The sequence below is a fragment of the Stigmatopora argus genome, chromosome 7, assembly GCF_051989625.1.
Source record: "Stigmatopora argus isolate UIUO_Sarg chromosome 7, RoL_Sarg_1.0, whole genome shotgun sequence".
In the NCBI taxonomy this organism is placed as follows: domain Eukaryota; kingdom Metazoa; phylum Chordata; class Actinopteri; order Syngnathiformes; family Syngnathidae; genus Stigmatopora; species Stigmatopora argus.
Window position 1 is genome coordinate 1,204,063 of NC_135393.1, and position 17,416 is coordinate 1,221,478.

General features: G+C 41.9%; 1 protein-coding gene across 4 annotated transcripts in view; it reads right to left on the reverse strand.

Moving 5' to 3' along the window:
- Nucleotides 1-17,416, reverse strand: part of LOC144076966 (lysine-specific demethylase 2A-like) — a 156,819-nt gene that overhangs the window by 123,659 nt on the left and 15,744 nt on the right. For 3 of the 4 annotated variants that reach the window (XM_077604365.1, XM_077604363.1, XM_077604366.1), the window contains one exon: nt 440-578. In XM_077604365.1, the coding sequence (XP_077460491.1) occupies nt 440-578 (139 nt within the window). Of the gene's footprint in view, nt 1-439; nt 580-17,416 lie in introns of those variants that run through there. The other variant, XM_077604364.1, reaches the window with a different exon arrangement.

Consider the following 17,416-nt stretch of genomic DNA (forward strand, 5'->3'; position numbering starts at 1 on the left):
GCGCAGTCTTTCTGTGCGTGATGCGAAATGTTATCTGAAGAAAATGAAAGAAAAGGCAAGACGACGTCCTTCTCGCCTGTTTGTATTATTCGACACTGAGTGAGACCCAATTCAGCGCCGAAGAAAAAGCGGTGCTCTGACTTCTGCCATTTTTCATCTCCTGTCTTCCACTTGCGAAATTCAGTGTGAATTTTGACATTGTTATGAACTTTTTTTCCTAATATACTTAATATAAAAAGCCACGAATGTTGAAGCCGCGAAGTGGTGAAGGATCACAGTTTGCATTAACAGGGACGTTGGAGAGGTGTGTCTAAAAATTTGTCCGGACAGACTCAATGTTTATCTGATGTGTGTGCGTCCGGGTGTGCCTGCGTGTGTGGACCAAACTAATATACGTTTCAAGTGCAGCGTTTATAAATGTTTAACTGTATTTGGTTACCTTTTCCTTGCATTCGAATGATGCGACCAAAGTTGAAGCTTTGGCTGTGCAATTTCTCATCCAGATCAAACGTTCTCCTACCATCAATCTCTTCTTCTGACATTTCATCCTCATTGTATCGTCGGCGGGTACCAGATCGCTGAAAACAAAAAGGAAAAATGTATTAGGTTGAAAATAGTCTACTTGCCAATGGTGGTTATGTCTTCAGTTGATTATTATATTTATTTCATATTGCACAGCAACTTTTGGGCTGAAGGCAAATTTACAACCAAATAAACATACATGTAAAAATTTCTGCAGGTTTTATTTATTACTTTTCATAGCCTGGAGGGAGTTGTCTTACCTTTATTGCACAAGAGAACAACAAAAACACTTTTTAAAATCATTATATTACATATTGTCTTTTTAAAGTAAGGTAGTTACTTTCATAGTTGGATAATGAGGAAAGTAATTTATATACTTATTCACAGAAGTTTGAAGTTTCCAATTTGAAAGGCAAAGGATGTGATACTGATTATTTTTGTTTTGTTTTAATCGTCATAACAATTTTTGTCATATTGCCCAGGCCTAATTAAATGTTGAATACAGTCGTACCTCTACTTACAAGTTTCGGGACTTGAACATTTCATAAGTAGACCAGTACAGTGGTACCTCGACATACGATCTTAATCCGTTCCGGGACTGAGATCGTAGGACGAGATTCTCGTAACTCGAGCGGACGTTTCCCATTGAAATGAATGGGAAACAAATTAATTCGGTCCAACCCACTGAAAAAACACCAATAACAGTATATCTGATTGGAAAAAATGTTTTATTTCTTCTAATTCGCCATCTATTAACAAAGTAACACATAACTAGTGGTTTAATAGTAACAAAATGTGTTTAATCTAACTAAAATTGGGCAGATTTTGCCGAATGGAGACAGAGACGTTTGGGGGCGGGGGGTGTGGGGGGCTTCTTTTTTTTTTTTTCACGACAACGCACTCGTAAACGGAACAAACAAATTTAAATTAACTTGGATTAATATATACAGACCCTCAAATATACGTTTAATGTAACTTTACACAAAACTGAATTCTAATTTTGTTGTAATCTTTTGTTACCTTCGTTTTCCGGGTTGGCGGTTTGCCACGCCTCCACCCTCACGTTCGCTATTGATGGGCTGTTTGCTGTTGTACTACGTATTCCCTTCAAAATATTCCGAAAATGATTCACACAAATGTCCTCACCATAGGATAACCCACGACCACTTGCCAACGAGAAATAGTCTTGTAGTACATTTTAGCGATCGCTCCGCTGCTCATAAAGACCGGCTCGCAACTCCCTCGTTGAAATGGCTCTGGCACAGCCGCTTTGAACGGCGCCTATGAGAGAGAGTTGCGACCAGAAATATTACAAAGAGGGAATTGCGAGCCAGTGCCGCTGATGTTCTTATGAGCAGCGAACGAGAAGTAATATAATACTCCTCATATTAGATAATAAAAATAACAGGAAATGCAACAGCTCAGCTTACCCACGTATTGATTGTGGGTAATGAAGTTTCATTCTGAGAAAGAGTGCCATTGCCTATCGGCATTGAGTGCACGAGTATACTTCATTACCCAGAAAGCCCTCTTTTTGCCCGCGCATGCGCGTCGTACGTTTCCTGGTCGGAACTCGTCTGAATTAATCGTTCAGTGCTCGTAGATATTGTTATACACGAAAGAAATGCAAAAAAGGCTTGGTCGCATCACGAAATTTTGATCACATGACGGGCGAATTATTCGATCGAAATTTCCGTCGTAAGACGAGAATATTGTGTGACGAGCGGTCGTATGACGAGGTACCACTGTACTATATATGTAAATTCTATAATTCGTTCCACAGTCCTCACATAAATACCAACTAAACCCTTTAAAATTGGCCAGTGTCCCAATTTTGTATGAAAGATGTGAGATAATGATAAGAAAATGATTTATTAATGTCTTAAAATGAATAACAAGGATACAAAATCTATCTGTGTGGAAACGCAGGGGAACAACAGGAAGGCAACAGAGAGAGAGCACGCAAACAGGACATTAACGCACATCTCATAAATACAACATTAAAAACAAACATTAATGTTTTATGATTACAATTTTTTGTGGATATATGTGTGTGTGTGTGTCTGTGTATGCGTGTGCGCGTGTATATATATATACAGTGGTACCTCGTCATACGACCGTTCGTCATACGGAATGCTCGTCTTACGGGGGAAATTTCGATCGAATAATTCGCCCGTGATGCGGTCAAAGTTTCGTGATGCGACCAAGCCAGGTTGCCATGGCATTTTTTTTGGCATATCTTTCGTGTATAACAATATTTACGAGCACCGGATGAGCTATTCAGACCAGGAAACGCACAACGCGCATGCGCGGTGAAAAGAGGGCTTTCTGGGTAATGAAGTATACTCGTGCTCGCAAAAGTATCCCCGGTAGCAACTCTATCATAGGCGCCGTTCGAGGGATGCGAACACAGATGTTACAAGCTAAAAGGAGCCGCTAGCCAGCTTCCCTGAAGCTCCCATGAACAGCGGGGCGATCGCTGATAAAAGACTCTGCTCGTTGGCTGCTCATAAGAACATCGGGGGCACTGGCTCGCAACAGCATCCCCGGTAGCAACTCTATCATAGTCGCCGTTCGAGGGGATGCGAACACAGATGCTACAAGCTAAAATGAGCCGCTAGCCAGCGCCCCTGTAGCTCTCATGAGCAGCGGGGCGATCGCTGATAAGACTGCTTGCTGCTCGTTGGCAAGTGGTCGTGCGTTCTCCGATTGTGAGGACATTTGTGTGCATCATTTTCGGAATATTTTGAAGGGAATAGTACGACAGCAAACAGCCCATCGATAGCGAACGTGAGGGTGGAGTGTTTGTTCTGTTTACGAGGGCGTTGTGTGGAGGAAAAAAAAACCCGAAGCCCCTCTCCCCTCTGCGAAATCCGGCCAATTTTAGTTAGATTAAACACTTTATTTCTATTAAACCACTCGTTATTTATTACTTTGTCAATATATGGCGAATTATAAGAAATAAAACATTTTTTTCAATCCAATATCCTGTTTCTGGTGTTTTTTTCAGAGAGTTGGAACGAATTAATTTGTTTCCCATTCATTTCAATGGGAAACTTTACCTCGAGTTACGAGTAACTTGTCATACGAGCTCAGTCCCGGAACGGATTAAGCTCGTATCTCGAGGTACCACTGTACACACAGACATACATATATATAGACATATATATATATATAGACATATATATGTCTATATATAGAGACATGTATATATATGGACATGTACCGTAATTACTCGAATATAACGCGCACTCGAAAATAACACGCAGGTAATTTTGGGCCAAAAAAATCTGGAAAAACGCAGTACTCGAATATAGTGCGCACCTAAAATTTCCCGCTGACGAAAATCAGAAATCTTACCTTTTTTTCTTCGTTTCACGATTGTTTTGTTCAAACAAATTTATTCATTAGAATCCTTCAAATGAAGAGTTCCTCTCTCTCTTTGTCTGTCCTCTCATACATCTCTTCGTTGAGAATCCTATCAACGTCCACGCTTCCTTCATCCACTTCCTCTTCCTCCCACAACACATCATCCGATTGGCTTTACGAGATGACGTAAAATCCGTGCGTCAAAGTGAGTTTGACAATGCTTTTTTCGATCGAAAATTTGTAATTTATTTTAGTTATTGATTATAACACTGAACTGAGAGAGGGTGAACTGAGACGGGTACGAGGCTAGAGGGGGGCAGTGGTGGTCTCGGCTTTACGAGATGACGTAAAATCCGTGCGTCGGCTTCACGAGATGACGTAAAATCCGTGCGTCGGCTCTACGAGATGACGTAAAATCCGTGCGTCAAAGTGAGTTTGACAATGCTTTTTTCGATCGAAAATTTGTAATTTATTTTATTCAATTCAATTTCAATTCAATTTATTTGGCAAGAAAAAGCACCAGGCTAAGGGCCATGTAACAAGACACAAAAAAAATAAAAAAAAAATAAAAAATAAAAAAAATAAAAAATAAAATTAGTTATTGATTATAACACGCACCCCCAACTATTGGAATTAATTATATAGCAAAAATCTGCGTGTTATATTCGAGTAATTACGGTATATATATGGACATGTATATATATATGGACATGTATATATATGTGTATATATATATATATATATGCCTACCGATATGTCTGTCTATGTCTATATATATGTCTATATACACGTCTATATACATGTATATAGATAGATATATATATATATATAGACATATATACATATATAGACATATATATATAGATATATATATACATATATATAGACATATATATTTATAGACATTTACAGTGGTACCTCGACATACGATCGTAATCCGTTCCGAGACAGATCGTATGACGAGCTTTGGTTTTTTTCCACGACAATGCACTCGTAAACGGAACAAACACATTTAAATTAACTTGGATTAATATATACAGACACACTCAAACATACGTTTAATGTAACTTTACACAAAACTGAATTCTAATTTTGTTTTAATCTTTTTTTACCTTCGTTCTCTTTGGGTTAGTTGTTTGCCACACCTACACCCTCACGTTCGCTATCGATGGGCTGTTTGCTGTTGTACTACGTATTCCCTTCAAAATATTCCGAAAATGATGCACACAATTGTTCACACAATAGGATAACGCACGACCACTTGCCAACGAGAAGTACTAGTCTTGTAATATTTACGATCGCTCCGCTGCTCATAAGAACATCAGTGGCTCGCAACTCCCCCTTTATAATATCTCTGGTCGCAACCGCTTTGAACGGCGCCTATGAGAGAGAGTTGCGACCAGAAATATTACAGAGGGAATTGCGAGCCAGTGCCGCTGATGTTCTTATGAGCAGCGAACGAGAAGTAATATAATACTCCTCGTATTACATAATAATAACAGGAAATGCAACAGCTGAGCTTACCCACATATTGATTGTGGGTAATGAAGTTTTTTTCTGAGAAAGAGTGCCATTGCCATCTGCTGTGTGCACGAGTATACTTCATTACCCAGAAAGCCCTTTTTTCCCGCGCATGCGCGTTGTGCGTTTCCTGGTTGAAACTCGTCTGAATACTTCGTTCGGTGCTCGTAGCTATTGTTATACACGAAAGGGATGCGGCAAAAAAGACAGTGCGCTACAATGATAAACAGCCTCTCGTCATGGCCACCTTGCTTGGTCGCATCTCGAAATTTTAATTGTATCGCGAGCGAATTATTCGATCAAAATTTTCGTCGTACCACGAGCATGTCGTGTGACGAGCGGTCGTATGACGAGGTACGACTGTATAGACAGACACAGACACACACGCCCGCACACACGCACACAAGCATGTACCCACGTACCCACGTACCCACGTACACACATTCACACATACACACATATACATATATACATATATATATATATATATACCAGTGGCGGGCCGTCAGGGCCTTCAAGGCCTTCTCTGCTGGCCTAAGAAATATCTGAATCATATTATATTTTGTCCATCAATACTTATTATTCCAAATGGTCTGTTAGCTTCCTTTCATTTCTTTTCTCCCTGGTTGCACTGCTTCCAGATGTGTGTTTTCATATTGAAGCATTTAACCAATCACATTTCAGCCATTATTTGTTGCCAGATCAGATCTGCCTCAAAGCCTTCACAATCAGTTCTTGCGGGCTCTGCTGCATTAAACTAGACTGTTGCTTTTAACCAATCAGATTTCGAATTGGCAACCCCACAACGATTTTTCATAGGCGTTAGCATTTTGCTGGCTGGGACACGTCATTGCTTTCACAAACTATGATTGGCTAGTAGGCGGGCCAAAGCAGTACCCGAGGCAGCAGAGATCGCAAACTCCACCCACAATGGCCGACAGAAGCAAAAAACAAATGGATTCTGTTTGCTCACAAAGCTATTTTCCAGACGGACTTTTCCAGAAAAAAATGTACATCATTAAGAAAGGGCGGTCAACTCCGAAGCTAGCAAGCCGGGAAAATGGTGTGTGCGGCACTTTCAGCGCGCTAACTTAGCTCCACAAGCAAATAGTATATTGTTGTGGTGATTTAAAAGTTTTTCAAAATGGACTATGCCGGAAATATGACAGGACAGGCTCGACTTTCATCATTAGCTTCGATGGCGATAGGAAAGAAGGAAGAAAGGAGGATGGATATTGTGTAAAAAGGATTTTTGGTGAGTAAAATATGGCTATATTCCTAAATAATATTTCAATTGTGGGCCAAGTTCTGATATCTGAAAAGCTCCAGTGTTTGTATTTAATCACAAAATGCTGCTAGGAAGTGGATTTTACACCAATTTAATTTTTGGCGTTTCACCATTGATGTCTATCGCTGTCTTTTCCTGGGAAAAATCACCCCCCTGGCCTGGTTGTAATGTCTCAAAAGCTCCAGTATTTGTATTCAATCAATAAATGATGCTAGGAAGTGGATTTTACCTAATTTTAGTGCATTTTTTGTCATTTCACATATGGACGTATCGACGTTCATCGCTGTCTTTTTACCGGGGAAATGATACTCTGGGTCCGGTTCTGATGTCTAAAAAGCTACAGTATTTGTATTTAATCAATAAATGCTGTTTTCGGCTGGATTTTACCCCATTTTCGGGCAATGTTTGCCTGTACGCCATTGATGTTCATCGCTGTCTTTTCCCGGGAAAATCACCCCATGGCCTGGTTTTAATGTCTGAAAAGCTCCAGTATTTGTATTTAATCATGAAATGCAGCTAGGAAGTGGATTTTACCCCATTTTTGTGCATTAATTTATTGATTATTTTTTATGTGTCGCATGTCGCAGCTGTAGCTGCAGTAGAGGTTTTATAGCCATAAAATAGTTTTTGAGGGTTGGATTGATACGTTGAAGGCGCTACCAGAAAATGCACCGCCCGCCACTGATATATACACATATATACACATATATACACATATATACACATATATACACATATATACACATATATACACATATATACACATATATACACATATATACACATATATACACATATATACACATATATACACATATATACACATATATACACATATATACACATATATACACATATATACACATATATACACATATATACACATATATACACATATACACACACACACATACATACACACACATACACACATACATACACATACATACACACACACACACACATACATATACACACACATACACACCCCCCCACAGCCACATCCCAATAGTCGAGGCTTATCGAAGGTCTTCTATCAGCCTTGATACATGCGTAATGTGTATCTCATTCTATTATTGCACCCAGAGACTTGGTGAAAACTAGAGCACTATGGACAGACTTCTGGTGAGAAATTTTTAATTTCCGTCATTAAAAATCACCAGGTTCTTATCAAGATAGACATTTCTTTTTACAAATTGAATAATTTGATATTTTGCCCTTACAAAGACAGGCATATTACCGTAATTACTCGAATATAACACGCATATTTTTGCTATATAATTAATTCCAATAGTTGGGGGTGCGTGTTATAATCAATAACTAAAATAAATTACAAATTTTCGATCGAAAAAAGCATTGTCAAACTCACTTTGACGCACGGACATTGTGCACTTTCCAACTTTGAATTCAAAATACACGCATATTAAAGATCGTCAAGCCTCACAAACATCACAATCCTGCATTAATAAGCTGGAAAGTAGAATACTACATTGTAGTGTAGTACGTACTTGTATTTAAAAATATGTCCAGCGGGGGGCAGTACATTCCCTTGTTACATGTGATACGTAGTCTTTTCCATTGTGCATATCTTCAAATCATTTATTTATTCAATTTGTATGTTCCTTTTCTTGTTTGAGAATGACAATAGATATTTGAATTAAAACATGGTATTGTCAATTGAAATGTAGTCAATGTTCAAGGAAGTCTAAAAGGTATTGCAATATAACATGTCTACATGATATGTTTGTCCACTCTGTGTATCATCTATTGCCCTAAAATTCAAACGCATAACTCCCAACTGCACGACACTCGACACGCTCGTACCTGAAGATTTCTCTATCCGGTTTTGAACAAAACAATCGTGAAACGAAGAAAAAAAGGTAAGATTTCTGATTTTCGTCAGCGGGAAATTTTAGGTGCGCACTATATTCGAGTACTGCGTTTTTCCAGATTTTTTTGGCCCAAAATTACCTGCGTGTTATTTTCGAGTGCGCGTTATATTCGAGTAATTACGGTACCTTCCTTATGATATTGACCTAAATAATGTACAACCCAGCAGACGATCCTTTCGATTCCCTTCCAAGTAACACATTTGTACTCCCTATTAAAACCATGAATATGGGGGTGAAAATTGTGAATCAGGGGGTGTCTTATATGAGAGAAATTGTAAAATTCAACGATTATAAGGCAATTTTAAGGCTACGGCTTCTACGCAGAGGCGGCTTATATGTGAGAAAATAGGGTGTGTGTGTGCGTGTGAATGTCTGCATTGAAGTGCATATTGTTGTTCACCTCAACAACAAACTAGACTGGCCCACAAACATAGATGCCCTGTACAAAAGGGGTCAGAGCCACCTCTACCTACTGAGGAGACTACGGGCCTTTGGAGTGTGCAGGACACTGCTGAGGACCTTTTACGACACTGTGGTGGCATCTACAGTGTTTTATGCAGTGGTCTGTTGGGGATGCGGGAGCACGGAGAGGGACAGGAACAGGCTGAATAAGCTGGTCAGGAGGGCCAGCTCTGTTCTGGGCTGTCCTTTGGACTCTGTGGAGGAAGTGGGAGAGCGGAGGATGCTGACCAGGATGATGTCCATCATGGACAGCACCTCCCACCCCCTGCATGAATCTGTGGAGTCCCTCTAAAGCTCTTTCAGCAATAGACTAATGCACCCTCATTGCAGGAAGGAGCACTTCCGCAGATCCTTCCTCCCATCAGCTGTCAGGCTCTTTAACAAAACAAATCGCTGAATGTTAAGACCAACCATATGTATACATGTACATCTATGTGTATGTATGTGTATGTTTATATGTACATCTATGTGTATGTATGTGTATGTTTATATGTACATATATGTGTATGTATGTGTATGTTTATATGTACATCAATGTGTATGCATGTGTATGTATATGTATACAGACGCTCCCCTACTTACGAACATTCGACTTACGAACAACGGTACATACGAACATGTCTGCAAATTGCGTTTATGTCGAAAAATGTTCGTACGTTCGATTTTGTATTGCGCGCCTTTTTCCGAGTAGTGCTTCTTTCCGCCGCTAATACCGACGCCTGGCGCTGTGAGCTCAGCTCACCCAGCATCCACCTTCCTCTGCCCAGTTCGTTGCAGTGCGTAAGTTGCGTAAGTGCGTGACGTATCTCCAGTGCGCAAAGAACCTGTTTCATTTTTATCATGAAATATCTCGTGCAGCCATTATTTAATATGGTTGGTGAAAAGCGAAAGGCTTCTAGTGAGGGAGGTGAAAGGAAGAGGCAAGCCATTTCATTTGAAACGAGTGGCAATAATAACGAAGCTTGATGCGCGTGAGAGTGGCGAGCGTTGCACGGGCATACAACTTGAATCGTTCGGCCGTCAGTACCATTTATAAACAGAAAGATCGAGCAGCAGGACCCAAACATTGAATGTTGCACAAAGTTTGCAAATCAATTGAATGATGCCATACAGTGCTACCGCATCATTTATGATGAAAAAAAGAAGAAAACTGTGCAATCGTCATTAGATCGCTTCTTTTGGCCAGTTTCTAATACATCTCTCTCATACAATCTCTTTCTCTCTCTCTCTCTTTCTCTCTCTCTCTCTTTCTCTCTCTCTCTCTTTCTCTCTCTCTCTCTTTCTCTCTCTCTCTCTCTCTCTTTCTCTCTCTCTCTCTCTCTCTCTCTCTCTCGTACTGTACATATTCTCTCCATTTTATTAAGTTTTTTTCAGTACAAACCAATGTGTGTTACTTATACAAGCCTTAAACATACAAATGCACTTATATAAACCTTCAATATACCGTATTTTCACGCCTATTTGGCGCATCGTTTTTTACGCCGCAGTGTCAGCAATGAGTGCTATTTCTGTATTTTAGACACACAAAGCACGCACCATTTCATTAGACGCATATATTATATATTATAGGCTGAACATCGAAACGCAATACCGGACGCAGCCTATTTCCGGGTTCCGGTGCGCAGTGCCTGCTGGGAAATATAGTTCTTCCTCGCTACACCCACACGCTAAAAACATGTTTTGAAAAGGCAACGGAAGCAAAACTGAGTTTGGTTGTACTTTATTTAGACATTTTACAACTTACTCACGTCATCATCACCCACAAATCCATCAAAGTCCTCATTTTCTGTGTCCAAATTTACAATTGCCCAAATGAGTCTTCCAAAACGCTGGGTCCCGCGGTTGTAGTTCTTAAGCCTCCGGGAATGACGGCAAGCTCCGAGTTATTATATATAATATATATACATAGTTCACAGTCTAGCTTTGAATGCTCTGATGACGCCAACATTTAGCGGCAGGATTTCTTTTGTAAATACAGCCGAAATGACGGCCAGCACCAAATTAGTGTGGTCGCCGCGAACGTCCGTTCGACCGAACGTCCGGGGACCGAACGTCCGGGGACCGAACGTCCGGGGACCGAACGTCCGGGGACCGAACGTCCGGGGACCGAACGTCCGGGGACCGAACGTCCGGGGACCGAACGTCCGGGGACCGAACGTCCGGGGACCGAACGTCCGGGGACCGAACGTCCGGGGACCGAACGTCCGGGGACCGAACGTCCGGGGACCGAACGTCCGGGGACCGAACGTCCGGGGACCGAACGTCCGGGGACCGAACGTCCGGGGACCGAACGTCCGGGGACCGAACGTCCGGGGACCGAACGTCCGGGGACCGAACGTCCGGGGACCGAACGTCCGGGGACCGAACGTCCGGGGACCGAACGTCCGGGGACCGAACGTCCGGGGACCGAACGTCCGGGGACCGAACGTCCGGGGACCGAACGTCCGGGGACCAAACGTCCGGGGACCAAACGTCCGGGGACCAAACGTCCGGGGACCAAACGTCCGGGGACCAAACGTCCGGGGACCAAACGTCCGGGGACCAAACGTCCGGGGACCAAACGTCCGGGGACCAAACGTCCGGGGACCAAACGTCCGGGGACCAAACGTCCGGGGACCAAACGTCCGGGGACCAAACGTCCGGGGACCAAACGTCCGGGGACCAAACGTCCGGGGACCAAACGTCCGGGGACCAAACGTCCGGGGACCAAACGTCCGGGGACCAAACGTCCGGGGACCAAACGTCCGGGGACCAAACGTCCGGGGACCAAACGTCCGGGGACCAAACGTCCGGGGACCAAACGTCCGGGGACCAAACGTCCGGGGACCAAACGTCCGGGGACCAAACGTCCGGGGACCAAACGTCCGGGGACCAAACGTCCGGGGACCAAACGTCCGGGGACCAAACGTCCGGGGACCAAACGTCCGGGGACCAAACGTCCGGGGACCAAACGTCCGGGGACCAAACGTCCGGGGACCAAACGTCCGGGGACCAAACGTCCGGGGACCAAACGTCCGGGGACCAAACGTCCGGGGACCAAACGTCCGGGGACCAAACGTCCGGGGACCAAACGTCCGGGGACCAAACGTCCGGGGACCAAACGTCCGGGGACCAAACGTCCGGGGACCAAACGTCCGGGGACCAAACGTCCGGTCGACCAAACGTCTTTCGACCAAACGTCCGAGTACCGTTTATTGCAGCACACAACAGGATCTCTGTGGATGGAAGAATGGCTCTGAATTCAAACCTCTTTGGTGACAGACGGTGGCGTGGCATGGAATACAGGTAGGACACATTGTTTGTCTTAAAAATACTGACTGTCCCAAAGAGGAATGAATGTCAATTGACCAACGAGAACTCCTCTTTTTTGGCATAATTGGTGAAAATGACAGTGCAAACATATGTAAAGTATGCAAAAAAGGAATGTATAATATATACAGAAACAGGAGTGTGCCTTTTAGGAAAAATTCAGGAAAAAGTGATGGTCAATTTCAAAAGAAAGGCTGACGAATTTTACCTATTTAAGCAATGTTTCGGTGTTATTTTTGGTAAAAGATTGTAAACCAAAGTGAAAATATGACGGAAAAAAATACTCAAGAGCAGTGCTGTTGCGTAGTTCATGCAACTAACTTAAACCACCACAAGAGAGCAGCAAGCTTACATATTTCAGGTTAGGCATACTCATCGATAATACTTGCAAATACTCAAAGCTTGAGTTTACACACTTAAAGAAGGTAAAGAAATTCAATCACTTGTCTATTAGGATTCGACAGCCGTTTCTGGCCAACATAAAAAATATCAACTCTGTACGATGCATGGTTTGGATGCGACAGCCGTTTCTGGCAACCATAATGTTAACTCTCTATGATGCAGGGTTTGGACAAAAGTAGCTTGAGAATGTTGATATAAAACATCCACCCATCCATAAATCACGCTTTATTTATTCCTGCTCCCCGAAACACTTTTTTTTCCTGTCGTGACGGAAAGACTCGGCGAGACACGATGGTGCTGGACGCGCTGACCCAAGACGCCTTTCTTTCCACGTCATTTACAAACGTCATTTTGGGAATAATTTCCGCCAGCGACTTTTCTGGTGCACACACATCCATCCGTACGTCACACTTTATAAGGATTAGAGAATAGATAAAGCATGATTTATGGATGGGTGAATGTTTTATAATTCCCATCACGACAGAAAAAAAAGTGTTCCGGGGAGCACCTAGAAACTCGCTGGCGGACCAATCAGCCACGTGGTGCGTTTAGGGCACATCATGTAAAAACAACGATTCATACAACAACTCTGCTTTCAGCTGTAACAAATAAAAGTTGAGTTTACACACTTAGAGAAGGTGAAGAAATTCAATCGTGGCGGAGGGACTCGGCGTGGAGCGTCTTTTGTTTCCGCCAGCGAGTTTCCAGGTGCACACACACATCCATCCGTACATCACACTTTATAAGGATTAGAGAATAGATGGAGCTCGATTTATGGATGGATGGATGTTTTATAACTCCTGTCACGACAGAAAAAAAAGTGTTCCGGGGAGCACCTGAAGACTTGCTGGCGGAAATTCTTCTGAGGGTGGCGTTTGTGGATGACGTGGAAAGGCGCCGTACCTTGCAGCTGAGTTGGGTCGGCGCAGCTCGCGACATCGTGTCTCGCCGAGTCTTCCCGTAACGACAGGGAAAAAAACGTTTTTCGCGGAGCGGCGGGAAGCTCGCTGGCGGAAAATGTTCCGAAAAGGACGTGGAGAGGCGTCCTGCATTACGACCAATTAGCCACGCGGTGCGTTTAGGGCACATCATGTAAAAACAACGATTCATACATAAACTCTGCTTTCAGCTTTAACAAAAAAAACGTTGAGTTTACACACTTAGAGAAGGTGAAGAAATTCATTCACTCGTCTATTAGGATCCGACATCTGTTTCTGGCCACCATAAAAAAAAAAATCCACTCTCTACGTTGCACTGTTTGGGCAAACGTAGCGAGAGAATCTTTACATACACACACATACACACACACACACACACTCACACCCCCATAAATCACGCTTTATAAGGATTATAGATTATGGATTAGATTGAACTGTGTAGAGGTGCCTAAACTTGAATAGGAAATTGATTTGATAGTTAACGGATTCATTGCTGTGACCAATAATGGAGAAAACTTCCAAGAATATACAGTGGTACCTCGACATACGAGTTCCCCGACATACGAGCAATTCGAGATAAGAGTAAAATTTCGGGCAAATATTTATCTTGAGATACGAGACAAATTTAGATATACGCGCAGACAGTGGATGCGTGATGCTGCTCATAAGAACATCATGGGCTCCCGCAACTCCCTCGTGTAATGTCTCTGTGGTCGCAATTCCCTCATTGTAATGTCTCTGCGAGCAATGGGCAGAGCGTTGCATTTTTTCGGTGTGTTTTTTCCCGTTATTCAGTGCGAATGGCGTATATACTACTTCTCGCTGGCAAGTGGTCGTGCGTTATCCTATTGTGAGGACATTAGTGAGCATCATTTTTGGAATATTTTGAAGGGAATACAAAAGCAAACAATCCTCGATAGGTTGCGTCTGAAAATCAGGGTGGAGGTGGGGCAAATAGAGCCAACCCGGGAGAAGAAAGGTATAAAAATGTAAAACAAAATTAGAATTAACTTTAGTGTAAGGTTAGATTAAACGTATTTTTGAGTGTGTCTGCATCGTAATTTAAGTTCATTTAAATTTGTTTGTTATGTTACGAGCGCGTTGCCGTGCAAAAAGTCCCCTCCCTCTCGCTCTGTCCGTCTCTCCCCTCCGCGAAATTGTAATGTATTGGATAACTTTATTCATCCCGTATTCGGGAAATTTCATTGTGACAGTAGCAAGAGGGTGAGAATGCAGATACAGGAAAGGCATAGTTACAGATAGTTACAAGTTAGACAATACAGTCGCAAAGGCCACAGAACAACAAAGCAAAAGCACAAAGTACAAAGCAAAGCAAAGTATATGGGATCATTAAGAATCACCAAATCAAATCATTAAGACAGAAAAGCAGCAAAAACACAAAACGAGCAAGAGCGGACAAGCTACCGCCACCGGCTGCCACTTGAGCGGCGCCATCTTGGTTGCGGTAGCAAATACGGATAGACTCAATCCGTCTAATTTTAATAATAAACACATTTTAGTAGTATTAAACCACTAGTTATTTGTTACTTTGTTAATAGATGACGAATTAGAACAAATAAAAATGTTTTTCCAATCCAATACAGTGGTACCTCGAGATACAAGCTTAATTCGTTCCGGGACTGAGCTCGTATGTCGATTTTCTCATAACTCAAACGAACGTTTTCCATTGAAATGAACTAAAAACTAATTAATTCGTTCCAACCCTCTGAAAAAACACCAAAAACAGGATATTGGATTGGAAATAATGTTTTTTTTGTTCTAATTCGCCATCTATTAACAAAGTAACATAACTAGTGGTTTAATATTACTAAAATGTGTTTAATAGTACTAAAATTATACGGATTTCGAAGGGGAGAGAGAGAGAGAGAGAGAGAGAGAGAGAGAGAGAGAGAGAGAGAGAAAGAGAGAGAGAGAGAGAGAGACGGACAGAGAGAGGGGGGCTTTTTGCACGGCAACACACTCGAACATAAACAAATTTAAATGAACTTGGATTGCGATGCAGACACACTCAAAAATAAGTTTAATCGAACCTAACACTAAAATTAATTCTAATTTTGTTTGACATCTTGATACCTGTCTTCTCCCGGGTTGGCTCTTTTTGCCCCACCTCCACACTGACTTTCAGTCAATATCGAGGGTTGTTTGAGTTTGTATTCCCTTCAAAATATTCCCAAAATGATGCACACAAATGTCCTCACAATAGGATAACACACAACCACTTGCCAACGAGTAGTAGTATATACGCCATTCGCATTGACTATCGGGAAAAAAACACTGAAAAAAATGCAACGCTCCGCCCAGTGCTCGCAGAGACATTACAAAGAGGGAGTTGCGAACAGAGACATTACACGAGAGAGTTGCGGGGAGAGAGACAGTGCCCATGATGTTCTCATGAGCAGCATCACGCATCCACTGTCTGCGCGTATATGAAAATTTGTCTCGTATCTCAAGATAAATATCTGCCCGAAATTTTACTCGTATCTCGAATTGCTCGTATGTCGAGGTACCAATGTATTCTCTTTTTGGTATTTTTTCAGAGGGTTGGAACAAATTAATTTGTTTTTAGTTCATTTCTATGGGAAACGTTCGTTTGAGTTACGAGAAAAATGGACATACGAGCTCAGTCCCGGAACGCATTAAGCTCTTATCTCGAGGTACCACTGTATAGTCTTAATAAGTTACTTTTATATTGTTCCATTCAGATTGATTGATGTATTGATTTTAACACGCAATTTGAAGAATAATTTGGAATCTTTTCATTGTCATTGTGCATTTTTATAAATATGTGAACTAATGGTGCTAAAAGAAATTTGGTGCTTTGGCCATGCTTATTGTGATAAACATGGCTAAGAGGGAGATTTAATTACACAATGATCATTTATTTTTCTGAATGTTAAGTGATGTGGTTTTAACTAAGGGCTGATCAATTTTCTTGTGAATATTTGTATTGTGTAATGAGTTCAACCCAGAAAAACAATCATTAAGATCAGCAAGAGGTCAATGATCTCCCAAAATATCTTCATAATTCTGAATAATATATATGGCTTTTGGCAAAACAAAAGTAAATGGTTTTTGTTTGTAATTAGAATGCAAAAGTTTAAATATACGCAGAAGCTGAATTTGGAGCTAGCATAGGCTAGAGAGAATTAAGGAATCGAGACGGGAAATCGAAACGGGAGGTTCATCGAAGAAAACCAGAAGGAAGCGTTCACAAACCTTCACCAAACCAGCTGCTTTCAAGAATGGTCATTACACAAGAACTGTCAATTTACTGTTGCTCCCTGAAGGAATATTAAGGGTTAACGCTTAAAAGAGAGTTCATTATATCTCCCTGCCTGGCCTTTGGAATGCGAAGGTTATTTGGACAGGATGTGGGAGTAGGACTCAATAGATTGCAGATGTGTGGGGGGTTGAACTGTGTGCAGGTACCAGTTGCTGAAAATGGAAAGATACAGCTGGGAGGAACCGCAGTAAAATCTTCAAGAAGAAAAGACCAATGAGCAAGCTAGGGTTAACTGCATTTTACACATAACCAATCGTATAGTGCCAGGATGCCTTTGTGTTGTGTCATTTGCATATTGTGTAGTATAACTAAGTTCCCGGGCAACCCAGAGGAAGAACTACGTCGACTGGTGTCAAATAAGACGTATAGAGTGTATTGAGAGGGACCTGGGCCCCGGGTGTGTGTATTT